Raw genomic sequence first — 18,337 nt, 5'->3', positions numbered from 1 at the left:
TTTTCTTGTTAATCAGTTCTTGGTATGTCAGTCAAGGACATCTTAAATATAATAATTGCTAATAATTATTGATTTAACTTGTAACCTAAAACACATAAAAAAACAAAACTAACTATTTAAATTGAGATGGTAGAGATGGAGATTGAATGTCTATATTTGGCTTCGGATGAGTTGAGGCAGTTTGGATTGGAAAGGCAGCGAAGCTTTAGCGGAGGGGGCGTCGATGGTACAGTCAGAGAGAAACAAAGACAGTCTGTCAAACAGGCCCGGAATGCTTGATTAGTGCACCACATCTGCTTCTCCGATGGCCAGTTCCTCCATAGGACCCGCTCCTCCATAGGTACTGGTCCTCCATTGCCGAACATGAGGCACCCACCTGGGTGATGCCACGGCTGCTGAAAAGCGTGCGAAAAGCCACCATTTTGGCAATGGTTAATAACAGTCCTTGAGCCTCTGCTATCTCTGGACACAGCATGCAGTACTTGTTGTAATTCTTTCCAACAGATAAAACCATAAAGCCTGGGCTGCATAATTTGAATATGAACAGACAGCCTGCTAGCTAGCTATAAGTAAAAAAAATATATAGAATTGTCATCCCAATTCTGCAACTCAGAGTCAAGACCATGAGATTTGTAAGTGATCAACCCCCAGACCAGTCAAACCCCAAAAGAGAATTAATTAGGCTATGGAGATGACATAGCCGAATACAGACAGAAGCATGTCTGTTCTACGAAATATATTCCCAAATAAATGCCATGTAATTTAAAACAAAACCAGACTACTCCAGAATAGTTTACCAAGTTGTGTGTTCTATGCGGGATAAAGAATTTTTAACATTTATTTATATACAGTGGGGCAAAAAAGTATTTAGTCAGCCACCAATTGTGCAAGTTCTCCCACTTAAAAAGATGAGAGAGGCCTGTAATTTTCATCATAGGTACACTTCAACTATGACAGACAAAATGAGAAAAAGAATTCCAGAAAATCACATTGTAGGATTTTTTATGAATTTATTTGCAAATTATGGTGGAAAATAAGTATTTGGTCTTCTACAAACAAGCAAGATTTCTGGCTCTCACAGACCTGTAACTTCTTCTTTGAGGCTCCTCTGTCCTCCACTCGTTACCTGTATTAATGGCACCTGTTTGAACTTGTTATCAGTATAAAAGACACCTGTCCACAACCTCAAACAGTCACACTCCAAACTCCACTATGGCCAAGACCAAAGACCTGTCAAAGGACACCAGAAACAAAATTGTAGACCTGCACCAGGCTGGGAACACTGAATCTGCAATAGGTAAGCAGCTTGGTTTGAAGAAATCAACTGTGGGAGCAATTATTAGGAAATGGAAGACATACAAGACCACTGATAATCTCCCTCGATCTGGGGCTCCACGCAAGATCTCACCCCGTGGGGTCAAAATGAACACAAGAACGGTGAGCAAAAATCCCAGAACCACACGGGGGGACCTAGTGAATGACCTGCAGAGAGCTGGGACCAAAGTAACAAAGCCTACCATCAGTAACACACTACGCCGCCAGGGACTCAAATCCTGCAGTGCCAGACGTGTCCCCCTGCTTAAGCCAGTACATGTCCAGGCCCGTCTGAAGTTTGCTAGAGAGCATTTGGATGATCCAGAAGAAGATTGCGAGAATGTCATATGGTCAGATGAAACCAAAATATAACTTTTTGGTAAAAACTCAACTCGTCGTGTTTGGAGGACAAAGAATGCTGAGTTGCATCCAAAGAACACCATACCTACTGTGAAGCATGGGGGTGGAAACATCATGCTTTGGGGCTGTTTTTCTGCAAAGGGACCAGGACGACTGATCCGTGTAAAGGAAAGAATGAATGGGGCCATGTATCGTGAGATTTTGAGTGAAAACCTCCTTCCATCAGCAAGGGCATTGAAGATGAAACGTGGCTGGGTCTTTCAGCATGACAATGATCCCAAACACACCGCCCGGGCAACGAAGGAGTGGCTTCGTAAGAAGCATTTCAAGGTCCTGGAGTGGCCTAGCCAGTCTCCAGATCTCAACCCCATAGAAAATCTTTGGAGGGAGTTGAAAGTCCGTGTTGCCCAGCAACAGCCCCAAAACATCACTGCTCTAGAGGAGATCTGCATGGAGGAATGGGCCAAAATACCAGCAACAGTGTGTGAAAACCTACAGAAAACGTTTGACCTCTGTCATTGCCAACAAAGGGTATATAACAAAGTATTGAGAAACTTTTGTTATTGACCAAATACTTATTTTCCACCATAATTTGCAAATAAATTCATAAAAAATCCTACAATGTGATTTTCTGGATTTCTTTTCTCATTTTGTCTGTCATAGTTGAAGTGTACCTATGATGAAAATTACAGGCCTCTCTCATCTTTTTAAGTGGGAAAACTTGCACAATTGGTGGCTGACTAAATACTTTTTTGCCCCACTGTATATATTTGTTTTAACCTCCTATTGAACTAAGCATGTCAGTTAAGAGCAAATTCTTATTTACATTGACGGCCTAGGAACAGTGGGTTTACTGCGTTGTTCAGGGGCAGAGCAACAGATTTTTACCTTGTCAGCTCGGGGATTTGATCTAGCAACCTATCGGTTATTGGCCCAACGCTCTAACCACTAGGCTACCTGAGGGAAACGTATTTTGACAAGCAGTCAATGCACAACAATTCTTAATCCATTTGTGGGAAAACACTTTTGAAAGCAGTTTTGGCAAATGTATTTTGAAAGCAGTTTTGGATCCCAGTTTTACATTGCTACCATGTTTATTTCTCTACTCTTTTTTTAATTGCACATGACATCGTTTTACAAATGCAGTTTTACGAGTTTGAAGCATGGTTTAGGACCCCCTAAGCAAGGGGACTGGAATTGGTCAAACTCTGTTTAATACATGTACAAAATTATCCTCGATCTGTAAAATAATGATGATCATAACTTTGTACAAAATTATCCTCGATCTGTAAAATAATGATGATCATAACTTTCTTACATGAAAGGGGAGGTTAACTTGGCCGCAGACAATCGATCTGAGATAGACTTAAGTTTCAGTCATGTGATTTTTTGTTGTTGCTTTAAAATGTTGATAACTAGCACAGAATCCCCCAGCAATAGTAACACTATTTCAAGAGGAAGTAGTTTGGACTACCATACTTTGGGTCCTAAACATCTCAGGAGGTGTTGGCCAATTGATGATCTCTCTAATGTCCCCTTGTGATCTCAGTGAAAGGCAGGATAATGTGGCCTTCTGGAACTGCCTTGACTTAATTCTTAGAAGCTTAGTGTGAAGCTTTCTGTGGTGAGACAGACCTTCTCATCTCTTTTATGCCTGTAATATTCCTTATGTAGCAGAACATATTTTGATGTTTCAATATTCCATCCGCATGAGAGTTTGAAATGTTTTATGTTCATCTGGAAACATGGCTCCCTTCCCTCGTTGTCTGCCTGTAACCTTGGGCACACGTGCTGTTTCAGTAAAGCCTCGGCTAAGACTCTGGCTTGTAGGGTATTTAACCACTTACAAAGACTGACAAGGGGCATTAACATTTAACTTATTTTCCCATTCACCCGCTCGAAGGTCGAGTTTTGAATTTAATCCACAGTTCACAAGTGTTGGCTATCTCCGTCCTCTGGAGCTCAGGATGAATGCAAGTGCCTTTCTGCTCTGAATTCAACTAACTGAACAATTTGAACAGTGCTTTGGCCTGGGTTCCGAGTCATTTATTTTATACTATGTCTGCTGAGAAAATGTCAGTGCTTGACCTCCTCTTGGTGATTTGAATAACACTTCACAACAGGTGATTTAAATGAGAATATAGTACAGTGTTATTAGTCAAATCCAATTCCTATTATTTTGTCCTCCTTTTAGAGTGTGTGTCTGTGTAAATTCAGCAAAAAAAGAGACCTCTGCTTTTATTTTCAGTAAACGTAATATGTGTATGAACATAACATGATTCAACAACTGCGACATAAACTGAACAAGTTCCACAGACATGTGCCTAACAGAAATTGAATAATGTGTCCCTGAATAAAGGAGGGGTCAAAATCAAAAGTAAGTCAGTGTGGCCACCAGCTGCATTAAGTACTGCAGTGCATCTCCTCCTCATGGACTGCACCAGATTTGCCAGTTCTTGCCGTGAGATGTTACCCCACTGCCCCAGACCATGACGGCACCTCCACCTCCAAATTGATCCCGCTCCAGAGTACAGGCCTCGATAAACGCGAATCTGACCATTTATTATTTTTTATTTAACCAGTTAGGCCAGTTGAGAACAAGTTCTCATTTACAACTGCGACCTGGCCAAGATAAAGCAAAGCAGTGCAACAAAAACAACACGGAGTTTTACACATGGGATAAACAAATGTACAGTCAATAACACAATAGAAAAATCTGTATACAGTGTGTGCAAATGAAGTAAGGAGGTAAGGCAATAAATAGACCAGAATGATCGATGTGCAGATGAGGATGTGCAAGTAGAAATACTGGTGTGCAAAAGAGCAGAAAAAAACATATGGGGATAAGGTAGGTAGTTGGTTGGATGGGTAGTTGGTTGGATGGGCTATTTACAGATGGGCTGTGTAAAGCTACAGCGATCGGTATGCTGCTCTGACAGCAGATGCTTGAAGTTAGTGAGGGAGATATAAGTCTCTAACTTCAGTGATTTTTGCAATTCGTTCCATTCATTGGCAGCAGAGAACTGGAAGGAAAGGCGGCCAAATGAGGTGTTGGCTTTGGGGATGACCAGTGAAATATACCTGCTGGAGTGCGTGCTACGGGTGGGTGCTGCTATGGTGACCAGTGAGCTGAGATAAGGCGGAGCTTTACCTAGCAAAGACTTATCGATGACCTGGAGCCAGTGGGTTTGGCGACGAATATGTAGCGAGGACCAGCCAACGAGAGCATATAGGTCGCAATGGTGGGTAGTATATGGGGCTTTGGTGACAAAACAGATGGCACTGTGATAGACTGCATCCAATTTGCTGAGTAGAGTGTTGGAGGCTATTTTGTAAATGACATCGCCGAAGTCAAGGATCGGCAGGATAGTCAGTATTACGAGGGTATGTTTGGCAGCATGAGTGAAGGAGGCTTTGTTGCGAAATAGAAAGCCGATTCTAGATTTAATTTTGGATTGGAGATGCTTAATTTGAGTCTGGAAGGAGAGTTTACAGTCTAGCCAGACACCTAGGTATTTATAGTTGTCCACATTCTAAGTCAGAAGCGTCCAGAGTAGTGATGCTAGGCGGGCGGGTGCGGGCAGCAATCGGTTGAAGAGCATGCATTTAGTTTTACCAGTGTTTTTAAGAGCAGTTGGAGGCCACGGAAGGAGTCTTGTATGGCATTGAAGCTCGTTTTAGAGGTTTGTTAAGTGTCCAAAGAAGGGCCAGATGTATACAGAATGGTGTTGTCACCCCTGGTGAGACAACCGCGACTCGTCAGTGCAGAGCACTTTTTGCCTGTCCTGTCTGGTCTAGCGACTGTGGGTTTGTGCCCATAGGCGACGTTGTTGCCAGTGATGTCTAGTGAGGACCTGCCTTACAACAGGCCTACAAGCCCTCAGTCCAGCCTCTCTCCGCCTATTGCGGACAGTCTGAGCACTGATGGAGGGATTGTGGGTTCCTGGTGTAACTCGGGCAGTTGTGTTTGCCATCCTGCAGGTGTGATGTTCGGATGTACCAATCCTGTGCTGGTGTTACAAGTGGTCTGCCACTGCGAGGACGATCAGCTGTCCGTCCTGTCTCCCTGTAGCGCTGTCTTAGGCGTCCTGGTCGCCCTGGTCACATCTGCAGTCCTCGTGCCTCCTTGCAGCATGCCTAAGGCACATTCACGCAGATGAGCAGTGACCCTGGGCATCTTTCGTTTGGTGTTTTTCAGAGTCAATAGAAAGGCCTCTTTAGTGTCCTAAGTTTTCATAACTGTGACCTTAATTGCCTACCGTCTGTAAGCTGTTAGTGTCTTAACTACCATTCCACAGGTTCATTAATTGTTTATGGTTCATTGAACAAACATGGGAAACAGTTTTTAAACACTTTAAATTAAATCAAATTTTATTTGTCACATACACATGGTTAACAGATGTTAATGCGAGGGTAGCGAAATGCTTGTGCTTCTAGTTCCGCCCATGCAGTAATATCTAACAAGTAATCTAACCTAACAATTTCACAACAACTACCTTATGTACATAAAAATATATGAATGAGTGATGGCCGAACGGCATAGGCAAGATGCAGTAGATGGTATAGACTACAGTATATACATATGAGATGAGTAATGTAGCGTATGTAAACATTATATAAAGTGGCTAGTGATACATTTATTACATCAATTCTTCCATTATTAAAGTGGCTAGAGTTGAGTCAGTATGTTGGCAGCAGCCACTCAATGTTAGTGATGGCTGTTTAACAGTTTGACTGACCTCGCCTTCTGGATGATAGCGGGGTGAATAGGCAGTGGCTCGGGTGGTTGTTGTCCTTGATGATCTTTTTGGCCTTCCTGTGACATCGGGTGGTGTAGGTGTCCTGGAGGGCAGGTAGTTTGCCCCCGGTGATGCGTTGTGCAGACTGCACTACCCTCTGGAGAGCCTTACGGTTGTGGGCGGAGCAGTTGCCGTACCAGGTGGTGATACAGCCCAACAGGATGCTCTCGATTGTGCATCTGTAAAAGTTTGTGAGTGCTTTTGGTGACAAGCCAAATTTCTTCAGCCTCCTGAGGTTGAAGAGGCGCTGATGCGCCTTCTTCACCATGCTATCTGTGTGGGTGGACCATTTCAGTTTGTCCGTGATGTGTACGCCGAGGAACTTAAAACTTTCCACCTTCTCCACTACTGTCCCGTCGATGTGGATAGGGGGCTGCTCCCTCTGCTGTTTCCTGAAGTCCACAATCATCTCCTTTGTTTTGTTGACATTGAGTGTGAGGTTATTTTCCTGACACCGCACTCCGAGGGCCCTCACCTCCTCCCTGAAGGCCGTCTGTGGTTGTTGGTAATCAAGCCTACCACTGTAGTGTCGTCTGCAAACTTGATGATTGAGTTGGAGGCGTGCATGGCCACACAGTCATGGGAGTACAGGAGAGGTCTGAGAACGCACCATTGTGGGGCCCCAGTGTTGAGGATCAGCGGGGTGGAGATGTTGTTACCTACCCTCACCACCTGGGGGCGACCCATCAGGAAGTCCAGTACCCAGTTGCACAGGGTGGGGTCGAGACCCAGGATCTCGAGCTTAATGACAAGTTTGCATGGTACTATGGTGTTAAATGCTGAGCTGTAGTCGATGAACAGCATTCTTACATAGGTATTCCTCTTGTACAGATGGGTTAGGGCAGTGTGATTGCGTCTGTGGACCTATTGGGGCGTTAAGCAAACGGGGCTGGTTTTTCTTTTGTCGTCCGTGATTGACTGTAGACCCTGCCACATACCTCGCGTGTCTGAGCCATTGAATTGCGACTCTACTTTGTCTCTATACTGACGCTTAGCTTCACACAGCTTTACAATGAAGATCTGTGAATTTATTTGGAGTTTTACGAATTATCTTTGAAAGACAGGGTCCTGAAAAAGGGATGTTTCTTTCTTTTTTTGCTGAGTTTAGAATGCCAAGAGTCTGCAAAGCTGTCATCAAGGCAAAGGGTGGCTACTTGTATGTAGCCACCCTATATGTAAAATATAATTGGATTTTTAAAACACTTTTTTGCATACTACATGATTCCCTATGTTATTTCATCGTTTTGATGTCTTCGCTATTATTGTACAATGTAAAAAAATATATATACAAAATCTGAAAAACCCTTGAATGAGTAGGTGTCCAAACTTTTGACTGGTACCGTATGTGTGTCTCTCTCCTCGCGACTCCCAAGGGGTGCATGTTTTGGTTTTTGCCTTAACACTACACAGCTGATTCAAATGATCAATACTTGATGATTAGTTGACTGTTTGTGAAATCAGCTCTGTAGTGCTAGGGCAAAAACCAAAACGTGCACCCCTTGGGGTTCTGAGGACTGAGTCTGGGAAACCTTGCTATAAATGAATGAGTTCATGCTCATTGATTCAATCATACGCTGTTAGAATTTAATGTTCAGAAGTGGAGTAGTTTGTGTTCTGGGTCCCATCTCTTATATCCTGGTTCCACTTATGGCTCACTTGTATGTGCCATGTCTCCCCAGGTGTCAGCTGCCAGAGAGGAAGTCCCTGGCCGTCGTGGTTTTCCCGGTTACATGTACACGGATCTGGCTACCATCTACGAGCGTGCCGGCAGAGTGGAGGGCAGGAACGGCTCCATCACTCAGATACCCATCCTCACCATGCCCAACGATGGTAAGACATCCCGCCTTATCTCAGAGGAAAAACAACCTAGATTAATTTTTTAAAATATATATTTTTATTTATTAACTTTTTACATGAGCAATTCCATTGAATCCCCTGTTTTCGTCTGGGTTTGACGAGCACAAAAAAGTGATATTTCTTTATGCTTGCTGTTACTATAGCAACTTCTGTGATGGGCCTCCAGTCTGTTTTCGAATGGGAGTCGCCCCTTTTTAACATCAGACAACATTTGTGCCAGCATATTTTAGAGCATTAAAATTGGGGATGTAGATAAAAACACTTATTTTAATGTCCTTAAACTGTAAGTTGTAGTCATTTAAAGTGTATGCCTGGTTCCTGACTTTACTTTTGGGCAAAGTGATCCAGGACTGTGCTCCGTGCATGTGTTTGAATGTGGGCGTGTATCGGTTTGATAAAGGCCACTTGATTTAGCGTGACTTGAACCTTGGATATTACCTCTTGACTTCCACGTAAACTGTTTTCCAGATATCACCCATCCCATTCCTGATCTCACTGGGTACATCACTGAGGGACAGGTCTATGTGGACCGACAGCTGCACAACAGACAGGTATTCCCATTCTCGCTTATACGTCTCCAAACAACCCCTTGTGACCTCGCTATTAAATAGTGTCTCTAGCTATTGAGTACTGTCATTCTCTCTCCTGACAATTGTCCAATGATAATTTCTTTACTATTTCTTTGTTGAATATTGACTTCTCTTATTTCATGCTTTCCCTTCAGATCTACCCACCCATCAATGTGCTGCCCTCTCTGTCTCGATTGATGAAGTCTGCCATCGGTGAAGGAATGACCCGTAAAGACCATGCTGATGTCTCCAACCAGCTGGTAGTTATTGTCACTCTGCACAGTGCCAAAATATCCTCTATAACCAAGCTTAATTTCTATTGAACCACAATACACATGAATCGTTTGTTGCATAGAACTACTTCAACTTTCTGACCTCCCCCACTCTTCTCTCTCTCTCTCCACCCCCATGCCTCTGTCCCTCTCAGTATGCCTGCTATGCCATTGGTAAGGACGTGCAGGCCATGAAAGCCGTGGTCGGAGAGGAGGCCCTCACCTCCGATGATCTGCTCTACCTGGAGTTCCTGCAGAAGTTTGAGAAGAACTTCATCGCTCAGGGTAAGACACTGAAAAAACGGATGAGCCTCGACCTATGACAGTAGCACCACATGCAGAGCGCATGGCTATTGAAACTATTTAAAAATTTGAACCTTTATTGAACCAGGTAAGTCATTGAAAATACTTTTTTTTACAATAACAACCTGACATTCTGGTTGTATGAAATCAAAAGGTGAAAACAGGAGCACAGCAACCGCACTGTATGTGACATTCCCCCGGTGTCAGGTATTTGGTAACATTATAAATGGGAGTGTTGGCAGTCTTTTCACACCGTTAAGTGGGAGGCATTAGGCTGCACTCGGCCAGGTCATTGACACTCGCATGCTCTGAGATCTTGTCTGGTGATTTTATTTACTTGTCTAAATAATGTTACATTAAATATGAGATATTATACCTTTGCCACCTTGGCTTCTCCTGTATCTTATGTTTATGCTACCTTCATTCCTTGAAATCGTGACCCATTTTGTGTTGCCCTAGGTCTCTGACATTATTATACCTTATTACCAGAAATCCACCCTGCATAGCGCTGTCATTCAAGTGTGATATTAAAATGGAGATTGATTTAGCCCAATAAAATAATAAAAATCGTATTATTGGATTAATAATCTTATTGAATATTATAAAATGTTGCATAGCTTGATTTTGAAAGGTATTTTACTGCGATTTGACAGATCTTAGCTCTAACAAAGGGCAAGATATGTCCTATTTGGCATTGCATGCTGTTATTGGTACTTCCTGAAGTACATTGAGTAAAATTCTAGTAAAAGTTATTTTCAATGCCTTCAGGCATGATTATTTTTCATCAGCAAAACCAATGGCAAACTTCATGTCAGATACATACTGTAGGTCTTTTTCAACACCTTGGTGTCAGATGCAACAAGTAATTCAGCGACGTGTGTCATCAAAGCATTATGCCGTACTTATTCTCACACTTGTCCTTGGAGTGATGAGATTGCTAAAGCAAGGATTTGTGAGCTTTTCCATCCAGCCTTGTGTATAGTGAGCCTGAATATCCTTGAGTCAAAGCCTAATGCGATCCATTAAAATTAGAATCTCATTAGAATTGATGAGTCTACTGAATTAAATTAAAATACCGTGAAATGCAAGTGTCATGTCAGACTTTTGCATATCTTGTCTCTGTTGAAACCGAGACAAATGGAGCCATCTTTTCGGCAAAGAACAAGAGCCTGCTGTTCAGTCGTCTTGTCCTTCAGATGATTTACGAGCATTTCGCTACACCCGCAATAACATCTGCTAAATATGTTTATGCGACCAATAAAATGTGATTTGATAAGATTGAAAAGTAGGGATTGCACTATTGTAGGCTATGCATCACAGGGATATACTGCATGTAAAGCTGTTGTGACACCATATGATTGACTTAATATCTAGTCTATCAATAATATCTTTCCCGACAGAGTAAGCTGTGAGGTAGGGTGGGGTGCATTTTAGACATGTTAGCGCCATGTCCTGACGTTGACTTGAGTTGACTACAACAAGTGTTATGAAAAAGATCTCAATCGCTGGGGGATATTGTTGTATTTATGCTCCTATTTAAACCACTGAATGAGTCAATTGTCAACTAGTCGTCATAAGGAATATTGTCAAATGTCGCAGCATTCGAGACCTAAAATGCTGTCACCTCACCCCTCAGGCCCCTATGACAACAGGACCGTCTATGAGACCCTGGACATTGGCTGGCAGCTGCTCCGAATCTTCCCCAAAGAGATGCTGAAGAGGATTCCCCAGAGCACCTTGGCCGAGTTCTACCCGAGGGAGTCTGCTGCTCGTCACTGAGCGCCTTCAGCTGCTCTGACTCCCCCCCCCCCCCCCCCCGAATCCTCTCACCCCCTTAGACAAGTGTTGACCCCCCCGGCCACTCAGAGAACAGAGCAATGATCTCAGCTCCCTCTAGATGTATTCTACTGTATCTGTTTCCAGAAACTCGTATGGTTAGTGTCTGTGATTGTATCTGTACATTTTGTTCAGAGATGTGAACTTGCCCTTAAATCAAAGAATAATCCTGTTATTTATTGGGGTACTTTACTGCTAGGTTTTGTTTATTGAATGTTGTCCCCACCTAAACTAAATTCAACCTTCCAAAAATCTAAAAACATCCTATACATTAGAGCTTGACAGGAATTGTTATGTTCTCTTTTACATTTCAATGGTTTGAATTTGTCCAATATGTTTGTCACCCTGAAGATAGCACTTCATTCACTTATTTCAGATAGGGGTAAGTTACTTCTTAACCATATCTGAAATTGTAGCACTTCACCAAACACCTGGGAGGTCAAAGTGTCATGACGTACTTTAATGTATTAGACCGAACATCATTGGTACTTAAATGTTTACTTTTATAGGCATGAGGTAAGGGTTTCGATATTTGACAAACTTTTGGGCCACTTGAAATTCTCTATTGTACATATAGACCTTTGTGTGAACTGTGATTGCTTATTTCTTTTTGGCCTCTGTTGCTTGGTGTAATTACTATCGAAAGAAAATGATGTTTACATTGTTTGCTGTATGTATGTCCTGTTAAAAGAAAAATAATACTAAACATTCCGCTGTTGCATTGCTAATTCTTTGTTTGCAGAAATCGGATCTGTGTGTGTATTGATTCCTGTCTTTTCCTGGCCATAAATAAATGTATTTTAGAATTATGAAGGGTGACATGTTTGTAATCTCACCAGACAATGCACACACCCAATATTGAGGTTGGTAGTTTCTCACACACAGCCTACATTATTTGTAATATTAATTGTCCAAGACATAGACCATATATACAGTGCATTCGGAAAGTATCCAGACCCCTTGACTTTTTCCACATTTTGTTACGTTACAGCCTTATTCTAAAATGTATTCAATGTTTTTCCCCTCATCAATCTACACACAATACCCCATAATGATAAAGCGAAAACTTTAGAAATTGTTGCGAATGCGTGTTATATAAAAATGTAGAAAGGCACACACCTGTCTATATAAGGCCCCACAGCTGACAGTGCATATCATAGCAAAAACCAAGCCATGAGGTCGACGGAATTGTCCGTAGATCTCCGAGACAAGATTGTCTCGAGGCACAGACTTGGGGAAGTGTACCAAAACATTTCTGCAGCATTGAAGGTCCCCGAGAATACTGTGGCCTCCATTCTTAAATGGATGAAATTTGGGACCACCAAAACTCTTCCTAGAGCTGGCCGCCCGGCCAAACTGAGCAATCGTGGGAGAAGGGCCTTGGTCAGGGAGGTGACCAAGAACCCAATGGCCACTGGCAGAGCTCTGGAGTTCCTCTGTGGAGATGGGAGAATCTTCCAGAAGGACAACCATCCCTGCAGCACTCCACTAATCAGGCCTTTATGGCTGTGGCCAGGTGGAAGCTACTCTTCAGTAAAAGGCATATGACAGCCTGCTTGGAGTTTGCCAAAAAGTACCTAAAGGACTCCGAGACCATGATTAACAAGATTCTCTGGTCTGATGAAACCAAGATTGACGTCTTTGGCATGAATGCCAAGCGTCACGTCTGGAGGAAATCTGGCACCATCCCTAAGGTGAAGCATGGTGGTGGCAGCATCATGCTGTTGGGTTGTTTTTCAGCGGCAGGGACTGGGAGACTAGTCAGGATCGAGGGAAAGCTGAACGGAGCAAAGTACAAAGAGATCCTTGATTAAAAACCTGCACCGGAGCGCCCAGGACCTCAGACTGGGGTGAAGTTCACCTTCCAACTGGACAAAGCAGGAGTGGCTTCGGGACAAGTCTCAATATTCTAGAGTGGCCCAGCCAGAGCCCGGACTTGAACCTGATTGAACGAGAGAGAGAGAGAGCTGAAAATAGCTGTGCAGCGACGCTCCCCATCCAACCTAACAAGAGCCTAAGAGGATCTGCACAGAAGATTGGGAGAAACTCCCTTAATACAGGTGTGCCAAGCTTGTAGCATCATACCCAAGAAGACTCCAATTTGTACAAATTTCTAAAAACTCGTTTTTGCTTTGTCATTATGGGTATTGTGTGTAGATTGATGAGGGGAAAAACATTGAATACATTTTAGAATAAGGCTGTAACGTAACAAAATGTGGAAAAAGCCAACGGGTCTGAATACTTCCCGAATGCACTGTAGTTCTAAGTCAACAGAAACCGTTGATCATGGGAAAAAAACAAGCATTCGAAGCCTAGATCAGATTTAACAATGGCCAAAGGTGAGATTTGTGCACAGGTGTGTCAAGGTATCAAGGTAGTTCCTGTTGCACGTAATGTGTAACCACCTTGATGTGTACTGTAAATATACTTTCTCACAATGGCGGCCCAAGAGGAACTATTTCAAATGAAACTCATTACAGAGCTGTCCAATCAAGGTAAGAGTTATTCTTAGTCGCATGGCTAGGTTAGAGTGAAGGCTGTAGCTTTATGTTCGAAATATTCGTTATGTATTTGCAGTTCGATGACTCCAGCTCTTTCATAGCCTGCCCTGACGTTAACCGTTGACATTAAACATGGATACGTAGCCAATTCTTTTCGGTGGTTTGAGGCATGTAAATAACACGTCTTTAACACGAATGTAACCTAACTTGAATTAAACGTATGACTTTTTCTGTCTTCATTTGTGTCTGTACAGTTTAGTACTCATTAGTTAGAGCGCTGTTGTTGCGTTCAGGGCAAGGGGAACTTATGTAAGGAATAATGTAGCCTAGCTTTATCTGAGGGGTCTTATCTATGTTTTCGATGGATTTTTGTTTATTTTGCACACATTTTTAATTTGCCCTTGCTGAAGAAAGACCTTGCCATATCTATTGACTAACAATAGTAGACTTCTGAGGAAGTTCTCAGGCGTCATTCTGGGTTTTTAGCCATATATATATATATAGAACTTCCTCAGAAGTTCTAGGCTTATTTCTCTCACCACAAAACAAGACATGAATTCACAACGGATGGTCATCACACTTGATTTAAACTGTCTTTCTGTTCCTCATATTTCTTTATTCAATAAATGTTTCCACATCGTAAGGGGGAATAACAAAAGGTGCATACGAGGTCAGTGTAGTCTGAGGTGCCCTCTGAATCACCTGCATATTATTTGGAACACCATATGAATAAACATTGAGTGTGCAACTCCAGCAAAAATGAATCACTACATTCAGAGTGAGGAGGCGTTGGGGGTAGGGGTGCGGTTAGCCAGCATGATGTGGTGTTAGAGCAGCGGTGTTGAATATTCACGTGACCTGAATGTTGTACCCTAAAGGAAATAGTACTTGACCAGGTTTTCAGATTTAAATATGAATGCGCAGTGCCTCACGGTAGGGTATCTACTAAGCAACCAATGCTGATTATGTTACATATACACTGAACAGAAATAGAAAACGCAACATGTAAAGTGTTGGTCACATGTTTCATGAGCTGAAAAAAAGATTCACCTTATGATGGGGACAATAAAAGGCCAATGTAAAATGTGCAGTTTTATCACACAATGCCACAGATATCTCAACTTTTAAAGGAGCGTGCAATTGGCATGCTGACTGAATGTTCACCAGAGCTGTTGCCAGGGAATTGAATGTGAATTTCTCAACCATTAACCGCCTCCAACGTCGCTTTAGAGAATTTGGCAGTACGACCAATCGGCCTCACAACCACAGACCACGTGTAATCACGCCAGCCCAGGACCTCCACATCTGGCTTCTTCACCGGCAGGATTGTCTGAGACCAGCCACCCGGTCAGCTGATGAAACTTTGGTTTTGCACAACCAAAGAATTTCTGCACAAACTGTCAGAAACTGTCTCAGGGAAGCTCATCTGCGTGCTCATTGTCCTCAACCGAGGTCTTGACCTGACTGCAGTTCGGCGTCGTAACCGACTTCAGTGGGCAAATGCTCACCTTCGATGGCCACTGGCATGCTGGAGAAGTGTGCTCTTCACGGATGAATCACAGTTTCAACTGTACCGGGCAGACGGCAGTATGCCGTTGTGTGGGTGAGCAGTTTGCTGATGTCAACGTTGTGAACAGAGTGCCTCGTGATGGTGGGGTTATGGTATGGGTAGGCCTAAGCTACGGACAACAAACACAATTGCATTTTATCGATGGCAATTTGAATGCACAGAGATACCGTGACGAGATCCTGAGGCCCATTGTCATGCCATTCAATCGCCGCCATCACCTCATGTTTCAGTATGATAATGCACAGCCACATGTCACAAGGATCTGTACACAATTCCTGGAAGCTGAAAATGTCCCAGTTCTTCCATGGCCTGCATACTCACCACACATGTCACCCATTGAGCATGTTTGGGATGCTATGGATCAACGTGTACGACATCGTGTTCCAGTTCCTGCCAATATCCAGTAACTTCGCACAGCCATTAAAGAGGAGTGGGACATCATTCCACAGGCCACAATCAACAGCCTGATCATCTCTATACGAAGGAGATGTGCCGTGCTGCATAAGGCAAATTGTGGTCACACCAGATACTGACTGGTTTTCTGATCCACGCCCCTTATTTAAAGGTATCTGTGACCAACAGATGCATATCTGTATTCCCAGTCATGTGATATCCATATATTAGGGCCTCATTTATTTGAATTGACTGATTTCCTCATGTGAACTGTAACTCAGTAAAATCTCAGAAATTGTTGCATGTTCCGTTTAAATTTTTGTTCAGTGTAAGTCAGTTATCCTCAGCTGTAGTAGTTAAGGTACAGTAGTAGACTTTTATCATACCACTGTGTAGGAATCTATTATTGTTATGCCTCCTGAGAATGAAACATAATGGCCCAAGGGAGAGCTTCAACATCAAATGATGATCAAAATAATGTGTGTTTTGTTGACGTTTTCGATCTCCTTTCACAGTGGCTATACATTCCAACATCCAGTTCTTTGTAAAGATCCAGGCATTCATAGATACAGCTTTATGGAGCGAACTATACATAAGCCTTCCCAGACATTGTAAGAAAGCTCGCTCATGAGGCACTGATGATCTTGGCAAACAGCTGGGTTTGGAACAGCCTTTATTCCGTGTCTTTCTATATTGATAAACATTATTTTGTGTGGTTTTAATCTAAACTAACTCAAGTATATGTAGCAGAGCATTGAGATAATTGTTAAGGTTTATGTGAGTAATAGTCATGTTTCACTTAGCATGTGAGGCAGTCATTGGGTTGGAATTAATAGATATGTTTCCACATGGTTGTTCTGTTTTAAGAAACCCAATAAGAGTTCAAGTATGTTTCCTCTTGTGGGATGATGAACAGTTGAAGATGACTGACTGGAATCCTTTGATCCCTACAGCTGTCCATGAGTATGAGGGTCTTCAGAGGGAGCATGAGAGAGCCACCATGGAGGTCAGTGTTGTATAAGGCTTGTTATAACTGTTCAGTTAATGTGTATAGGTATCCATGCAACAGGTCTTGGGGAGGTGTGCGTTATTTCAACTGTGTTTGCACTTAATGATTGATAGTGATTAATGATGAAAGAAAATGAAGGTTTGCTTATTTTGTTCAATGATTGTACGTGTGAAAGAGAGACTGTGTGTATGGGACTGTGTGTGCGTATATATGTGTGTGTGTGTGAGAGAGAGAGAGAGAGAGAGAGATGCTTTATTGTGGTGCTATAGCAGGGCTTAGAATCATGGCAGACATGGCTTGGAAAACCTGGAGGCAAATTCAATCAGTGCCATTTCCCTACATTTCTCCACATAGTGGTTATTTTAGCATGGCATACGAACATAAACTGCCCTGTACATATTATACTACTCAGGACTCTTTGAACTAGCCAGTACTTTCACTGCAATGCTTTCAAGAGAGAAAAGAGCTCATTAACTGTATTATATCAGATTTACATGCTGTTGTGATAAACGTTCATTCTCATATCATATGTATTGTATGCATTGTGCCTCGGAGATATCAATGTAGTCTGAATTTTGCAGGATTTTGCTTTCATCATTTCACTTTCAGCTATGTGGTGGTGGTTTATATAGCACTTGTTAAGGTTCATATTGGGAAGCCTTTTCACAGAGTCCATCATCTTCATGACCTCAGCTGTTCTCCCACTGAAATGTCACTCTCAGATTGAGTTCAAGTGGAGTATGATCTTGCAAAGACTGGCTCAATGAAGGTAGGACACCAATGTAAATAAATACAATTGTTCTCTTTTGTGCTTTGGTCATATAAGTGGCAACGGATGCAGGCAGAGAGAGACGAAGCAGTCAAAAGGCTCGAAGAGTTTCAAAAAGGTGAGAACATTTTTTTTTTTTAGTCAAATCAATCTCTTGTCAAAGATGATTGATCTAATATTGATCTGATATTCTTACATATCAGGTTGCTATTGTTTTCCTCCTGGTAACATATGCATCATTGGCAACGAGTCAGGGATTGTACAGGAGGGACTGTAAACACCTACAGTTCTGTTATGTAATGTTTACCATAGCATTCTTTTCATGCTATCAACCACACTATCTCTGCTGCTGTGACCTTTGAACCCTGGACTCACTATGAACAATGTGTGTTTGTCATTTACCTTGGGTAAAAGGCACACCCTTTAGGCGGTAACACGGCTTTGTTTACTCTTTTGCTTGCCACTTCTGTCAATGCAAATTGATTAACCTTTAGTTATATCAGAGAAACGTACAGTCATATGATTTTCTTTTGTAAATACTAGTCTTCAGTATGCAAAATGACACTTAAAGCGTCTTCTCTGCTTCTTCTCCACTATTTCTGTTTCCTTCCACACATACAAATGTGCTTGAAATACAATGCATTTCTGTGTATTTTCGCAGGGAATTTCTTTCTTAAAACCAAAATGCGTCACACAAACCACTAAAGCCAGTAATTTGATCTCTGGAATTTTAGAAGGTATAAATATTGTCAGAGATGGTTGAAATAGTTGTTCTTTGTAATCAC

General features: G+C 42.3%; 2 protein-coding genes across 2 annotated transcripts in view; both read left to right on the top strand.

Annotated features, from left to right (window-relative positions):
• The window catches only part of atp6v1ba (ATPase, H+ transporting, lysosomal, V1 subunit B, member a), a 44,420-nt gene extending 33,139 nt beyond the window's left edge, over positions 1-11,281 (top strand). The window contains exons 10-14 of the mRNA XM_071380522.1: positions 8,153-8,303; positions 8,799-8,881; positions 9,055-9,159; positions 9,327-9,456; positions 11,111-11,281. Coding sequence (XP_071236623.1) covers positions 8,153-8,303; positions 8,799-8,881; positions 9,055-9,159; positions 9,327-9,456; positions 11,111-11,253 — 612 coding nt within the window. The 3' untranslated portion in view covers positions 11,254-11,281. The remainder of the gene's footprint in view (positions 1-8,152; positions 8,304-8,798; positions 8,882-9,054; positions 9,160-9,326; positions 9,457-11,110) is intronic.
• A 6-nt stretch (positions 11,282-11,287) lies between these two features.
• Positions 11,288-18,337, top strand: part of shtn1 (shootin 1) — a 44,146-nt gene continuing 37,096 nt past the window's right edge. Inside the window, exons 1-3 of the mRNA XM_071380521.1 lie at positions 11,288-13,805; positions 16,728-16,780; positions 17,610-17,670. Of these exons, the coding sequence (XP_071236622.1) occupies positions 13,748-13,805; positions 16,728-16,780; positions 17,610-17,670 (172 nt within the window). The 5' untranslated portion in view covers positions 11,288-13,747. The remainder of the gene's footprint in view (positions 13,806-16,727; positions 16,781-17,609; positions 17,671-18,337) is intronic.

This window comes from Salvelinus alpinus, chromosome 32, assembly GCF_045679555.1.
Source record: "Salvelinus alpinus chromosome 32, SLU_Salpinus.1, whole genome shotgun sequence".
Classification (NCBI taxonomy): Eukaryota; Metazoa; Chordata; class Actinopteri; order Salmoniformes; family Salmonidae; genus Salvelinus; species Salvelinus alpinus.
Note: the sequence above shows the minus strand (reverse complement) of the source record. Positions and strands in the feature narration are given on the sequence as shown.